The 14,530-nt window shown below is 44.3% G+C and overlaps 1 protein-coding gene across 1 annotated transcript; it reads left to right on the plus strand.

Annotated features, from left to right (window-relative positions):
• The first annotated feature begins 1,673 nt into the window (after positions 1-1,673).
• ADRB1 (adrenoceptor beta 1) lies at positions 1,674-4,610 on the plus strand. Its single transcript, XM_087432635.1, has one exon. It carries the CDS (start codon positions 1,900-1,902, stop codon positions 3,289-3,291), a length of 1,392 nt encoding a protein of 463 aa, XP_087288761.1. The 5' UTR covers positions 1,674-1,899; the 3' UTR covers positions 3,292-4,610.
• The last annotated feature ends 9,920 nt before the right edge of the window (positions 4,611-14,530 follow it).

Consider the following 14,530-nt stretch of genomic DNA (forward strand, 5'->3'; position numbering starts at 1 on the left):
AGAAGGTGGTTAAAATGCTTGACTTTATAAAATGAATAGGCATTGCTTTTAGCTCTTGGGTAGCTACGGAAGTCAGTCTCTCTCTCTGCAAAGTAAGAAAGACACTAGAAAGATGTGTGAGCATTATATAACATTTTCATGCACCCTTACATGGGTAATTAGAAGCTGTTTACTTCTCACGGATTCAATTAAAGGCTTTGTATTTTCAAGTCCAGCTGAGAACCTTACCGCGGTGGAATTAGAGGAGGCGCTTTCAGTCCTGCTGCCGCCTCGGGTGTTCCTAGTGGCTATCCCGTGGTCAGTTTGCGCATATAATCCACCAACAACTAGGCTAATGACTCACTAATTTCAAACCAATTCATTTGCCAACTCAAAAACGACTGATGCAACTTTAAATGCTATGGGATTTTAATCCTCTTTAGTATTTACATATTTTCTTCTCTCATCTCTCCAAAACTAAGCCTAAAGCTTCGAGAATCTAGGAACTTGGGCAAAGGGGAAAACAATCAAGCAGATGAAGAAATCTGAAATCTCAGTTCATTACATCAACCAAAATTAACAGTGCCTTCCTGTTTGTATTGACCTAGCTCAAATTATAAAATCAGGTGAGGAATAAAACACAAAAGATAGGTGTTATCACTGAATGTGAAAAGTCCGAAATGTAATTAAACGTGTTCTTTCTTCGCGGCGGTGTCATTTACTCTGCGTTAACATTTGTGTTTCCTTAAGTCTCTGTCTTTATATTATCCACACACACTGTTGCATCATACTCACACATTCATTAGCTGGGACTGGGGAGTGTGTGTTTTTCCAACTGATCCTCAGCGTTAGCTGTCAGAGGCACAAACCTTTGCTTCCTTTATGCATCTACCGCGCCGGAACAACAGAAGCTCCTTGCAAAACAGTGCTCAGAGAGCTTTCCTGACAGATGCGCGGTTTGCTCTAGCAAGGCGCTCTGCTGGAAAGTTTCCTCTACCCACTAACACCCGCCTCCGATCAGCTCGATCCCCGGAGCTGGCAGGACGCAGCCTGGCTGGGTCCCCTCTTGACAGAGGATGGGTTTTACACACACTCTGCTAGGCTACCCCATCAGAGAATCAATCTGGCAGCCAAATTCCTCCAACCCCGGCGGACAGACTGTCCAAGGCACTCTGGCCCTTCGAGAACACCGAGGTCCCCTCTCCGCTAAAGGGACCACGCGCCTTGCTCCGCAGGGAATCTGCGCCCTGGGGATAGAGGGGATGCCTGGGGAGCGGGAGCGCAGGAGGGAGCTAAACGCCAGAGGCAGAAGGGGCGCAGGAGGGAGCGGAGTGCAGGAGAGAGTGGGGGCCGAAGGAGGGGGCGGGGACGCGAGTGGGAGCCGGGCGCAGTCGCGGGCCAAGGAGAACAGGGCGCTGGAACTAGCGGGCTCAGGAAGGGGCGCGCGCTCAGGAACCGTGGGTGCCGGGGAGGCGCTGGCTCGCCGACCGGTCCCGGACTCCCCAAGCAGCTGAACTGCCGGTGGGAGGGTGGTGCGGGGAGTTGGTGGGGAACTAGATAGGGGCGTGCCTTTTGCCGGGATTGGCTGCACGAGCCTGACGCGAGGCCCCGGGGGTTGGCTTGGGGGAGTGCGAGCGGGGTGGAGTGGGTGCTGGGTGCCGGGTCTGCGGGCTCAGCGCGCTCAGAAACATGCTGAGGTCCCGGCAGCTGTTCCAGCAGCAGCGGCGGCGGCGGCGGCGGCGACAGCGCTCGGCTCTGGCGGGGAAGGCGCCCGGCGCCCATGCCTCCGGCCCCGCGCCGCGGCTGCCCTGACCTGGCCGCGACCTCCCTCGGCGCGCCCCGCCGCCCGGGCCTCTGGGGTGTTCCCCAACCACGGCCCAGCCCCGCCACACCCCCCGCCCCCGGCCTCCGCAGCTCGGCATGGGCGCGGGGGCGCTCGCCCTGGGCGCCTCCGAGCCCTGCAACCTGTCGTCGGCCGCGCCGCTCCCCGACGGCGCGGCCACGGCGGCGCGGCTGCTGGTGCCCGCGTCGCCGCCCGCCTCGTTGTTGACCCCGACCAGCGAGGGCCCCGCGCCGCTGTCGCAGCAGTGGACGGCGGGCATGGGCTTGCTGATGGCGCTCATCGTGCTGCTGATCGTGGCGGGCAACGTGCTGGTGATCGTGGCCATCGCCAAGACGCCGCGGCTGCAGACGCTCACCAACCTCTTCATCATGTCCCTGGCCAGCGCTGATCTGGTCATGGGGCTGCTGGTGGTACCGTTTGGGGCCACCATCGTGGTGTGGGGCCGCTGGGAGTACGGCTCCTTCTTCTGCGAGCTCTGGACCTCAGTGGACGTGCTGTGCGTGACGGCCAGCATCGAGACCCTGTGTGTCATCGCTCTGGACCGCTACCTCGCCATCACGTCGCCCTTCCGCTACCAGAGCCTGTTGACCCGCGCACGGGCGCGGGCCCTCGTGTGCACCGTGTGGGCCATCTCGGCCCTGGTGTCCTTCCTGCCCATCCTCATGCAGTGGTGGCGGGCAGAGAACGACGAGGCGCGCCGCTGCTACAACGACCCGAAGTGCTGCGATTTCGTCACCAGCCGGGCCTACGCCATCGCCTCGTCCGTGGTCTCCTTCTACGTGCCTCTGTGCATCATGGCCTTCGTGTACCTGCGGGTGTTCCGCGAGGCCCAGAAGCAGGTGAAGAAGATCGACAGCTGCGAGCGCCGCTTCCTTAGCGGCCCCGCGCGGCCGCCCTCGCCCGCGCCCTCGCCGGGGCCCCAGCGCCCCGCCGCCCAGCTGGCCAACGGGCGCGCCAGCAAGCGGCGGCCCTCGCGCCTCGTGGCCCTGCGCGAGCAGAAGGCGCTCAAGACGCTGGGCATCATCATGGGCGTGTTCACGCTCTGCTGGCTGCCCTTCTTCCTAGCCAACGTGGTGAAGGCCTTCCACCGCGACCTGGTGTCCGACCGCCTCTTCGTCTTCTTCAACTGGCTGGGCTACGCCAACTCGGCCTTCAACCCCATCATCTACTGCCGCAGCCCCGACTTCCGCAGGGCCTTCCAGCGCCTGCTCTGCTGCGCGCGCCGGGCCGCCTGCGGGAGCCACGCGGCCGCCGGCGACCGGGCGCGCGCCTCGGGCTGCCTGGCTGTGGCCGGGCCGCCGCCGTCGCCCGGGGCGGACGACGAGGACGACGACGACGACATCGGGGCCGCGCCGCCCACGCGCCTGCTGGAGCCCTGGGCCGGCTGCAACGGCGGGGCGGCGGCGGACAGCGACTCGAGCCTGGACGAGCCGAGCCGCCCGGGCTGCGCCTCGGAATCCAAGGTGTAGGGCCCGGCGTCCCTCCCCACCTCCCCAGCCGGGACGCAGGCTCTGCGCCCCGGGAGGAAGAAAGCCCGGGTGCCCCTGAATGGCTTCCCAGGGGAGAGAGATCTGTGTTTACTCAAGACCGAAAGCAGGTGAACTCGAAGCCCACAAACCTCGTCTGAATCATCCAAGACAAACAGAAGAGCCACGGACCGTTGCACAAAAAGGAAAGTTTGGGAGGGGTGGGAGAGTAGCTTGCTTATCTTTCTTGGGTTCTTTTTTCTGCTTGTGGTTCGGTCATCTTTTGTGTGTGCGTGTGATGCATCTTTAGATTTTTTTTTTTTTTCCAGGTGGTTTTTGACACTTTCTGCGAGGACCGGGTAGGGGGGAGAAGCATCAGGGCATAAAAGTCTGTCAACCTGGCTTCCATCCCATTCTCGGAACAGGAGCAGGCAGCCGGAGAGAGAGGGGGCGATGACCATTGGTCAGGACGTGTTTCCTTTTGCTTTCCAGAAAAATTTCATTTTAATTCCTGAGTCATGATTTCTCCTGTTCTTAAAATAAAGGGAAAGGATGGATGCAAAATCACGTTTCAAGAAATTTTAAGCTATTCTTGGAACAAGCCTCACCTTGCTTTCCTTTTGTAGGACAAGCCTGCTGTCCCCACGCGCCTCGGAGGTCAGGCCAAGGGGTGTCTACCTCACACTGTGCACATTGCACAGCACGATAGAAAGACTTGTTTATATTAAACAGCTTATTTATGTATCAATATTAGTTGGAAGGACCAGGCGCCGAGCCTCTGTGACATGTGACTCTGTCCATTGAAGACAGGACAGAAAAAGGAAAAAAAAAAGTAGAAACAGTTCAGATTACTGCACATGTGGGTAAAAACAAAAAACATAAAAAAAAGGAGTGGTTCAAAATGCCATTTTTGCACAGTGTTAGGAATTGCAAAGTCCACAGAAGATGTTACTTGCACAAAAAGAAATTAAATATTTTTTACGGGAGTGGGGGGGTGGGTGCAGATCTTAAAAACTAAAATAAAATTCAAACTCTACTTCTGTTGTCTATTATGTTATTGAGCTAATGATTTATTGGGAAAATAGCTTTTTATACTCTTTTATCATGGTACTGTAACTGTATCCATATTATAAATATAATTATCTTAAGGATTTTTTTTATTATTTTTTTATGTCCAAGTGCCCACATGAATCTGCTGGTAAAATTTCGCACTTGTGTGTAAATTCTATTTCCTCTGTGTTTTACCAAGTATTTATACTCTGGTGCAACTAACTACTGTGTGAGGAATTGGTCCATGTGCAATAAATACCAATGAAGCACGATCAAGATTATGTACCGTGTGTCTGTAAGGGGTCAGTGACAATGGAAGACTGTTTCGTTCAAAGTGTAGGCTGCATTTCCCATAGAGCTCTTTTAATAGCTTTTCATGACTCAATAACCTAGCAAAATGCCTGGAGACCAAATACAGCATGCACCTACTGGGAGCTGCAGACTTGCCCCGAATTTTCACAGCCAGATTCAAGGTATTCTAGACTACTTGTAGGTGTTTTCAGTATCCCATTTGCTGCATTTGACTTAAGAAGTAACATTTGGGATTATGTGTCTTCTAAAAGAAGGTGATCAAGCCAGGTAACTCAGCTGCAACTTTGCACAGAAACGCAGGAAAGGAGACTAACTCTGTAAACACTCAGTTTCCTACTTGGAATTCGGTAAGTGGCTTCCACGACTTGCTTTTGTTTCCGATAGAAAACCACAGCCTACAGATGACCGTGTGTGCAGATTTCTCCAGTGGCTGTTTAGAATGCAAAATACTTTCATGGTTAAGCAAAAATATATAAAAGCATTTAAGTACGTATTTTTTCTCTTGTGTAATTAAATAGACCATTTCAGCAGAAGTTCTAGGTGGACAGGTCACAGGTAAAAGCAAAAGTGAAATTTTTCAACTTCCTAAGAAAATGATGACACCAAATGGATAGGATATTTTTGAAAAAATTAGTTCCTAAGCAAAGTATAGTGAAATTCCATCCTGAGATTAATTCTACATTTTCCAAAATAAGTTTAAGTATTTATCTGTGGATTTTTAAACAAGCTTTTCATTTCATGATCGTACAGTAAAGAAACTAAAGAGAATAAAGTTTTGACTCGTGCTGAGATTACACATGAAGAGACTATTCTCTACTAGGAAAAGTCAAGACTGACTATCCTTTTTTGCAATGGGATATTCTAAAGCCCAGGAGACGTCTTCTGAGAAAGGTGAAGGATGTAGATGTTCTAGAGACCAACAGAAGGTTGCATGAATAGTAGCAGTTTCAACAAAACCTGCTATGAAGTTTAAACCCTTTCTCTAGCAAAAAAAAAAAGGGGGGGGGAGATGACAAAACTTCTTTGAAAATACAAAGATAAAAACTTAAACTAATTTTGGAGAATGTAAAATCAATCCCAGGATGAAATCTCACTATACTTTCCCCTAGGAACTAAATACAGTCCATTTCTCCCCTCCCTTCCCACACCACAAGTATGTAGGATGCATTTTGTTAGGGGTTTGGTTCCTCTTTATTTTAATTTATACTAGAAAATTAATAGACTTAATGTCTACAGTTTCATCTGAAGAACACTCAAGTACCAGGTTAATGCTTCCCTTTCCTGACTTCCTGTTTATTATTTTGTCTAGATAAGTCTTCACATTTAAATAAAAAGAAATTTTCCCAGCCCTAAATTTATGTATCGGCCCATCAAACATCAGATCTTAAAATCGTGAAAATCCTTTAAACATTAATAACAAATATATATGTATATAATTTAACTACTTAGTAGACAGGTCTAAATTCTTTAGTTAATTAGCAGAAACCACTATGATCTTGAAACTAGTTTATATGTATTTGTAGGAAATAGAAAATGATTTTTCTGAGTTCTCTGAGGATTACAAGGATTCAGAAACGGATCATGTCGGTGATTCCAACTACCCATGAAAACTTTTGGTTGTTTTTGAAGAAGACAGACTGATTTATAATAGAAATGTGGGAAGCTGGGTTGTGAATCCCAATAGCAATGGCAGTGGGAGGAGAAAAACTGCCAATCCTGTCCAGTCTGGTGAGATAACACACAGCAGAAGTGAAGGAGGAGGGCGATGAATATGCAGAAAATCAGCCTTACCCCATGGGTTTGTATGAAACAAAATACCAAAGGCATCAATCTTAAAATTAAAGCAGTGAACTTCAATATGATCAAGATTCATTGATTTGCTACATTGGAAATTAAGTTTATGTTGCCCACTATAAAATTCTCTAATGTATAGCAAGATATTCCAGCATCTAGAAATTCTCCTTCCAATGTAGAAATGTATAATTGGTATAACATATAGCTTTGTCCCTTGGTGAACTTGCCCATATAAAACTTTGCAAATAGAGTTTATTTTTTCTGTCCAAGCTTTCTTTGGAACTGGAATTATTAATAACTTCTAAGTGGCTATTGTGAAACCTTTGTTTCCTTGTTAAGCACATTTTCCTAGCTTATTTTAATTTCGCATTTTGTTGAATGTACTGACTTCCTCGGGCGATGTGTAAAATTGCCAGGCGGAAACTCTGCACCCAAAGTATCAGAATAATATTAACACTTAAATTTTTAGCAAGAGCTTCTGTGCAAGAGTCTAAAGGAAAATTATTAACTTTTGCTGCCATTTGTGAAAGGTTTTAAATTTCTTTTTTTTAACAAAGCTGGACACATTAGTTCTTTTGAAGGAAAAAAAATAAAAACCTTAGCAGTAATTCAAATTAAATACATTGGCACAGGTAATTTCATTTTATTTGTACGTTTCTGGCATAATGTGCTGAGAAATACTTATTCTTTTGGCTCCCTGCCAATTTGCTACTAATCAAAATGGAGAAGATATGCACTGTTTGGATTATACCTAAAAATAGTTGTGCTACAGTCACATCAGCAAATGGAATTAAATTAATTTCTCTTTCTTCCCCTCCACACACGCCCTCCACATTATTTAAATATCCATCTAGAATATTGCTCCTGAATCTCATAATTTGTGATTCAATGTGTCCCAAATTGCATTGCTGCATTGCAATGATTTTCAAGCAAACTCCATTGAACTATTTTCTGAGGAATACACCTCTTCTGAAATTCCCACTTTTACCCTGCTCTCATTTACAGAGTATCTACTAAGTAGCCCTTATAATGTAATCAAAGATGTATTAATACTATAAATAGATACATTGTGGATTAATTTACCTCAATTAAAAAGGGTCTTGTTACCCTTTTGTGGGAGGAGGGAGATAGTTTCTGAATCAATAAGATTTGGTCATTTGATGGAGCAGTTAATAGGCTTCCAGAATCAATAAGATTTGGTCATTTGATGGAGCAGTTAATAGGCTTCCAAAACCCAATTGCTCTAATGACAGACTAGGAAAACAGCAGCACCAAGGATTGCTCACACTGTACTGACAGTATTAGAGCATGATCTTTGCAGTAATGTCAGCAGCACCCAAGAAAGCATTGAAAGTAACTGTCTGCACCATTTGAACCTTCGCCTTCACTTGGATATTGGGCAAAGATCGCTCTGAACATGTCTCTACCGTCTGTACCTGAAGCCATTTCTTGTCTTGGACCCACCCTACTCACTAGCCCTTCTCTTAAGCACTTCTTCAGTTCTTCTTGAATGAAGTAGAAGCATCTAGAACATCCAATTCTAGATAGATTGTCTTGATAGCAGCCCTAATTGCTCATGAACGGTTTCCTAAAATTCTGATTTTCAATGTCTCTCAACGCTTACAATCCCTTTTTTCCTCTCTCTCCACATTCCTTTGGTCATAGCTGTTAACTAGTATTAGCAAGATCACACTGTTTTCTTCCTATTTATGACACAAAACTGGATTTTAAATGTTTTCAGTTCGGATTTCTTCCTGAGAATTTCAGTATTGCTCATAATTATGAGTAGAAAAAATGTTAAACTATTGTTTGTACTTTTTCTATAAGAGGTCTTCATGTTGAGTTTAATATTCATGGTATGGGGCTTTCTTAACAGGCTTTATTTTTATTTTCGTTGATTTTTCAGTTCTTAACTATATGACCTTGTCAGTCTTTCAGTATCCTGATTGCAAAGGATAACATTAGCTGTTCCACCTTCAACTAATTGTAAATTAGTTTTCCTAGTCATTATTAGGCTAGCCGATTTGTGGGAATTGTAGATAAAACTCTAGAAGAGCAGAAAAGTGTTCAAGCAGATGCCCAAAGAATTTGGCTGCTCAGGTTCTAACTGTGTTGGCCACTGTGCCCAATGACTTTGGAGAAGTCAGTTGGTTTCCCTGGTACTCAGGTTCATTTCCCACAAAGCTGATGAGTAGCCTTTGTAAATCCCTTTGAGGTGCTCTGATAGAGTTTATTGCTTTGCAAAATCGAATATTTCAAATACTTCCTCCTGACCTTCTTTTCCCTTTCCTTGAAACTGCACCCACAAAATCCCTGTTGTTGTTTTTTTTAAGTGAAAAGAACAACTAAGAATACCAAAAATATATATAATACTGTGCGCATCTACACAAGCAGTCCTTCACTTTTTATTACACTTAAAATTCTGCAGAAACCGCAACTGAACAATCTTCTCCAACATTGGATTAAGAAAACCTCTTTGCTATGTGCTAAGCAAAAGTGGTTGTTTAATGATTCTTAACCCACAGCCACTTTGAGAAAAGTAAGTCAATTTGGAAAGTTAGTCAACTCTACAATTTTGCGTTGAGTTGTAAACACTGAAAGCAACTATCTGGATTCTTCTCTTTTTCTTGGAATGCATTTCAGAGATTTTCATCTCTGAGCAGTGGGAGTTTGTGTTTTCCTTACTTCTCTTTTGTGGCTTGCAGGGTATTGGGTTTCTGTGTTCCCAATTTCGTAAACAGTGACAAATCTATGGGAACCTTACCGACTTAAAATATCTATGTTAACTATAGGAACTCACCTGCAATCTTAAGGTCCTTGTTTTAAAATGCTTTTAAAGAATAAACATTAATAGATGTTCCAATGACATTTTCTGCACTCCAGGGACTTTTCTAAAGCCATTACAGGTAACATTTTAGTAGATGCTCTTTTTAAAGAGTCCCTTGTGCTTAAATGATTCTGTGATCAATCCTGAAATAATGTTGTTGTTTTTCTCAAAATAGGCATACCTAAGTAAAACTGAGCCACTCAGAAAAATTTCAGAATCTTCAACATGGGAAGGACCTTGATATGTCTAGTAAAAGATACCCCTATCCTCAAGCAAGGCTACACCTAGATCAATGCAGACCACCAAGACCGATGAGATTCAGTTTGAGATTTAAAGACCTGATCTACCATTTAATAGTCTGTCTCTTGCTGTTTTGACTCATGCTCAATCTCAGTGGAATCTGAAAACGAATGACTGAGCCACTATTCTCTGTATAAAAATCCTTCTGATGATATATATGAAAAACAGTGACACCCCTCCTCAGCTTTCTACGCATTCATTCCATTTATTCTTATGAACAACTACAAATCCTTTAATTCTTTCTGTTGCAGTAGTCCCTCCTTATCCGTGGTTTCGCTTTCTGAGGTTTCCGTTACCCACGGTCAACCGCGGTCTGAAAATATTAAATGGAAAATTCCAGGGCCGGCCCGGTGGCTTAGCGGTTAAGTGCGCGCGCTCCGCTGCTGGCGGCCCGGGTTCGGATCCTGGGCGCGCACCGACGCACCGCTTCTCCGGCCATGCTGAGGCCGTGTCCCACATACAGCAACTAGAAGGATGTGCAGCTATGACATACAACTATCCGCTGGGGCTTTGGGGGAAAAAATAAATAAATAAAATCTTTAAAAAAAAAAAAAAAAGAAAATTCCAGAAATAAACAATTCATAAGTTTTAAATTGTGAGCTGTTCTGAGTAGTGTAATGAAATCTCGTGCCATCCCGCCCTGGCTGGCCCAGGATGTGAATCATCCCTTTGTCCAGGTAACCACTCTGTATACGCTACCTGCCTGGTAGTCACTTAGTAGCCATCTCAGTTATCAGATCGACTGTCTCCGGATCACAGTGCTTGTGTTCAGGTCACCCTTCTTTTACTTAATAATGGCCAAGGCACAAGAGTAGTGACTCTGGAAATTCAGATATGCCAAAGGGAAGCCATAAAGTGCTTCCTTTAAGTGAGAAGATAAAAGTTCTCAACTTAATAAGGAAAGAAAAAAAACCATGTGCTGAGGTTGCTAAGATCAACAGTGACTTTTATTACAGTATATTGTTATAATTGTTTTATTTTTAGTTATTGTTGTTAATCTCTTGCTGTGCCTAATTTATAAATTATACTTTATCATATGTACGTATGTATAGGAAAAAACATAGGATATATAGGGCTTGGTGCTAGCCACAGTTTTAGGCATCCACTTGGGGTCTTGGAACATATCCCCCACGGACAGAGGGGGCCTACTGTATTCAAATGGGAATCATCTCCAGTTATAGGGATTCCTCCTGGCTGGAGACCAGAATGAAACACAGCACAGTACAGTGGTAAGTGTGGCACTGGGCCTGGTGGCATCAACATGTCATCCTTCCTGGAATTGTGCTGCTAATTTTTTTCAGTATCAAGAGAGCCACAAAACTCTGAAGATCTGAAAAAATATTGTATAAAGTGACAAAGTATAACATGAAAATTAATACTTCCTTACAGTACTGCAAAAAGCATCTTTGCAAGCACAGGACAAAACAAGCAATATAAATTTTTCTCCAACCGGGCAACCAATAGAACTCTCTCCCCGAAGGGCAAATGTTTACAACTCTTTTCAAATCTTTTCAGTGTTGAAATACCTCTACAGACAAATAAATTTTTTCACATTAGATGTGCTCAGAAGACACTTGGGGAGTTTAACTATTTGGAGGATTTCTGTGTTTAGTCTTCAAGTTGTGATGCATATGTTCAACTGTTCCTAAAAGATTGAGGGTACTGTGTGCTGAGTGAGTGTGCTGTATGGGAGACAACCAGCCTAAGACTCTGAGCCTGTCCCCAAGGCACTCACACTCTGGAGCTCGGGAGATTAGATATCCACATGTGAAAAGTGACAGAATGAGGCAGGTATGGTTGAGGGCCAGACATGTCAGCCAAAAGTAAGGCTCTAGACCAGCTCTGTCAAAGACAAATACAATGCAAGCTACGTATTTAATTTTACATTTTCTGGTAGCCGCATTTTTTTAAGTAAAAAATAAACAGGTGAAATTAGCGTTAACATTTCAACATGTAATTGATGTACAATATTATTAATGAGATACTTTACTTTTTGTTTAATACTAAATCTTTGAAATCTAATGTGTATCTTACAGCCTATCTCAATTGGGACTCACTACATTTCAAGTGCTCAATAGCCACATATGGCTAGTGGCTACTGTACTAACATTACAGCTCTAGAGTTCAGAGGAGGGGGTGGATGGTGGGGTGGCATAATCTGGAAGCTTGATGACGATGTGACTCTTAGATAAGGAGATAAAATGGCGTGAATAGCCATTCCATGAGAAGTTACAAGGCAGAGAAATTTCGTGCACAAGAGCATAGAGGTGTAGGTAGTCCAGATGAATTTTCAGACAAATGACTAGCCAGTTGCAGTTCATGTTGATGGAGTAATTAGAAGATGAAATTGGAAAAGTAGTTTGGGAACAGATCAGAAGGTCAGTGCAAAAGTGTTGAACTCTAACCTTCCTAAAAGCATGGAGATTGATGACCAAGAGTGTCGTGATAAAAACAGTTTAGAAAAATTAAAGGTATGACAGGTAGATATAACATCTTAATCTTCAAAATAATTCTGAATTCAGTAAATTCAATAATCACATTTTATAAATCAAAAAACTAAGTTTTATAAAATCTCTTTTAATAGATCAGAGCTCGTTATTAAATTGGCTTTCTGGTTTTTATATATCAACCTCAGGAGCTGACCCAGAGAAACGCATCCCTACCAAGCAGGTTGTTGAGTGCATAAGGCTGAGGGCCTGGTAAATGCCTGAAGGTCATACCCTCTATGGAGGTAAGGTATACAAGCTCAGGTAATTTGTTGAAGGCAACAGGTGAGCAGTCTTGTTCGAGTCTAGGTGCCTGACCCCTAAGTCCATCTCTTATTCATGTCACCAAACTTCCTGTCTATTCACCCATCAGACTAGAAGCTCTTTTAGGATAAAGGCCTTATGTTTTTATCTTTGACTCTCCAATGCCCAGCACATTGCCAGGCACAAGGTATGCACTCTAGTATTCATTGACTACATTTGACTAGAGTCACAGAACCACGTTCTCTGGCTTCTGCAGTGATCCAGGCACATAGTGGTAACAGGCCTAACTAGAGCTATGCACTGCAAGAAGATGTGATGTAATCCTTTGTAAATTCAGATTGTTATTACCAGGCATTTCTTAGTTTTTCTAAGAAAGATATTAAGCCTCAAATTGCAATGTATGTTGGGGAAGCTATGCTAGTGTCACAGGAAACAATGGGGTTGTTGCCCAAATATTTCTAAGAAATGAGTTTATTTCTAGAAATGGCACATAGATTGCTGGCTTGATGTACCTTAGCAACATAAATTCAATGAGTATGAAGGCGGTATAGACTGTATGAAAATGTACGTCATTATTCTTTAAAAATAGTTCACTAAAATTGTTAAATCAGAATGATATAGTCTAGACTCTAGGTTCAGTTGTCAACGAGTAAAATACTTGACTTATTTGTCATTTACTGTATTCTTTTTGTGTGTGTGTGTGAGGGAGATCAGCCCTGAGCTAACATCCATGCTAATCCTCCTCTTTTTGCTGAGGAAGACCGGCTGTAAGCTAACATCTATTGCCAATCCTCCTCCTTTTTCTTTCCCCCCAAAGCCCCAGTAGATAGTTGTACATCATAGTTGCACGTCCTTCTAGTTACTGTATGTGGGACTCGGCCGGAGAAGCGGTGCGCCGGTGCGCGCCCAGGATCCGAACCCGGGCCACCAGTAGCGGAGCGCGCGCACTTAACCGCTAAGCCACCAGGCTGGCCCATCTAATCCTCCTGTTTTTGCTGAGGAAGACCGGCTGTGAGCTAACATCTATTGCCAATCCACCTCCTTTTTTTCTTCTCCAAAGCCCCAGTAGACAGTTGTATGTCATAGTTGCACATCCTTCTAGTTGCTGTATGTGGGACGAGGCCTCAGCATGGCCGGAGAGGCGGTGCGTCAGGGGTCTGAACCCGGGCTGCCAGTAGCTGAGCGCCAGGGGTCTGAACCCGGGCCGCCAGTAGCTGAGCGCGCGCACTTAACCGCTAAGCCACCGGGCCGGCCCTGTCATTTACTGTATTCTATCCTAAATGGGATTCTCTCTTTTCTAACTGAGAGATCTGTAGCTGTTTTTCTTACTGGACTCTACAAGGGAAAAAGCCTCTTTCCTTACCCTATGTGGTCTCCCTGGACCCCAACAGTCAACATAGCTAAGAGAATCAGATTCCGTTTCACTAACATACAGATTTCAGTTTTAAATTTTATTTCTGCATTTCTCTCCTGTAAGAAATAACCGTATATGCATAATAAATGTATTTAGAGCAAACATCATGACCCTCTCAAATTTGCATTTCCCACTAGATCTTTTCCACTTGAAACAGATTCATAATCATTATCTTCCCATCTTCACACAAGAAATAGAGTTCATGTTGCATCTTTAGCTGTTTCAAGGGAAATTGTATGGATTCTCACCTTTTGACAAAGCATTAGGACTTTAGCTGGTGTTCTTTTTTTTATGTATGTATGTACTCAATATTGCAGCATTCATTTTAAATAGCATTATATTTTTATTACCTTACTCAGATTATTGTTTGTGGCTTCCAACTGGGAAAGTGGGGATCAATGCAGAGGCTGACATGAGGAGACCCCCTGGGGGCATTACCTTCCGACATTTATAGGCCCTCACCCTTAACCACTCAGAAACCTATTTGGTAAGAATGCATTTCTCTGGGTCAGCTCCTGAGATTGATATGGAACACCAGAAAGCCAATTTAGTAAGTTACAATGTAGTTTTCACAAGGCCTATTAACATTCCCTTGAGCATGATCAGATATTCTCTCTTTATACCCAGGGAAGATAATTATACTCAAAAGGTTACTTAGTGAGCATAGGGTCAGAACAAGGGAAGCTGGTCGCAAAATTTAGCATTAAGGGCATCAGGCTAAGATTTACCGATACATCCATTTCTACCGTGGGCTGGAATACTGGAAGTCTGCAGGCCTTAAGACCAGCCCTCCTT

The sequence above is a fragment of the Ceratotherium simum genome, chromosome 6 (assembly GCF_057802395.1).
Source record: "Ceratotherium simum simum isolate JZ-2026a chromosome 6, ASM5780239v1, whole genome shotgun sequence".
Taxonomy (NCBI): Eukaryota; Metazoa; Chordata; class Mammalia; order Perissodactyla; family Rhinocerotidae; genus Ceratotherium; species Ceratotherium simum.

Bases quoted from the DNA above. Each gene is read 5' to 3' on its own strand.
- ADRB1 (XM_087432635.1), top strand. From the start codon at position 1,900: ATGGGCGCGGGGGCGCTCGCCCTGGGCGCCTCCGAGCCCTGCAACCTG.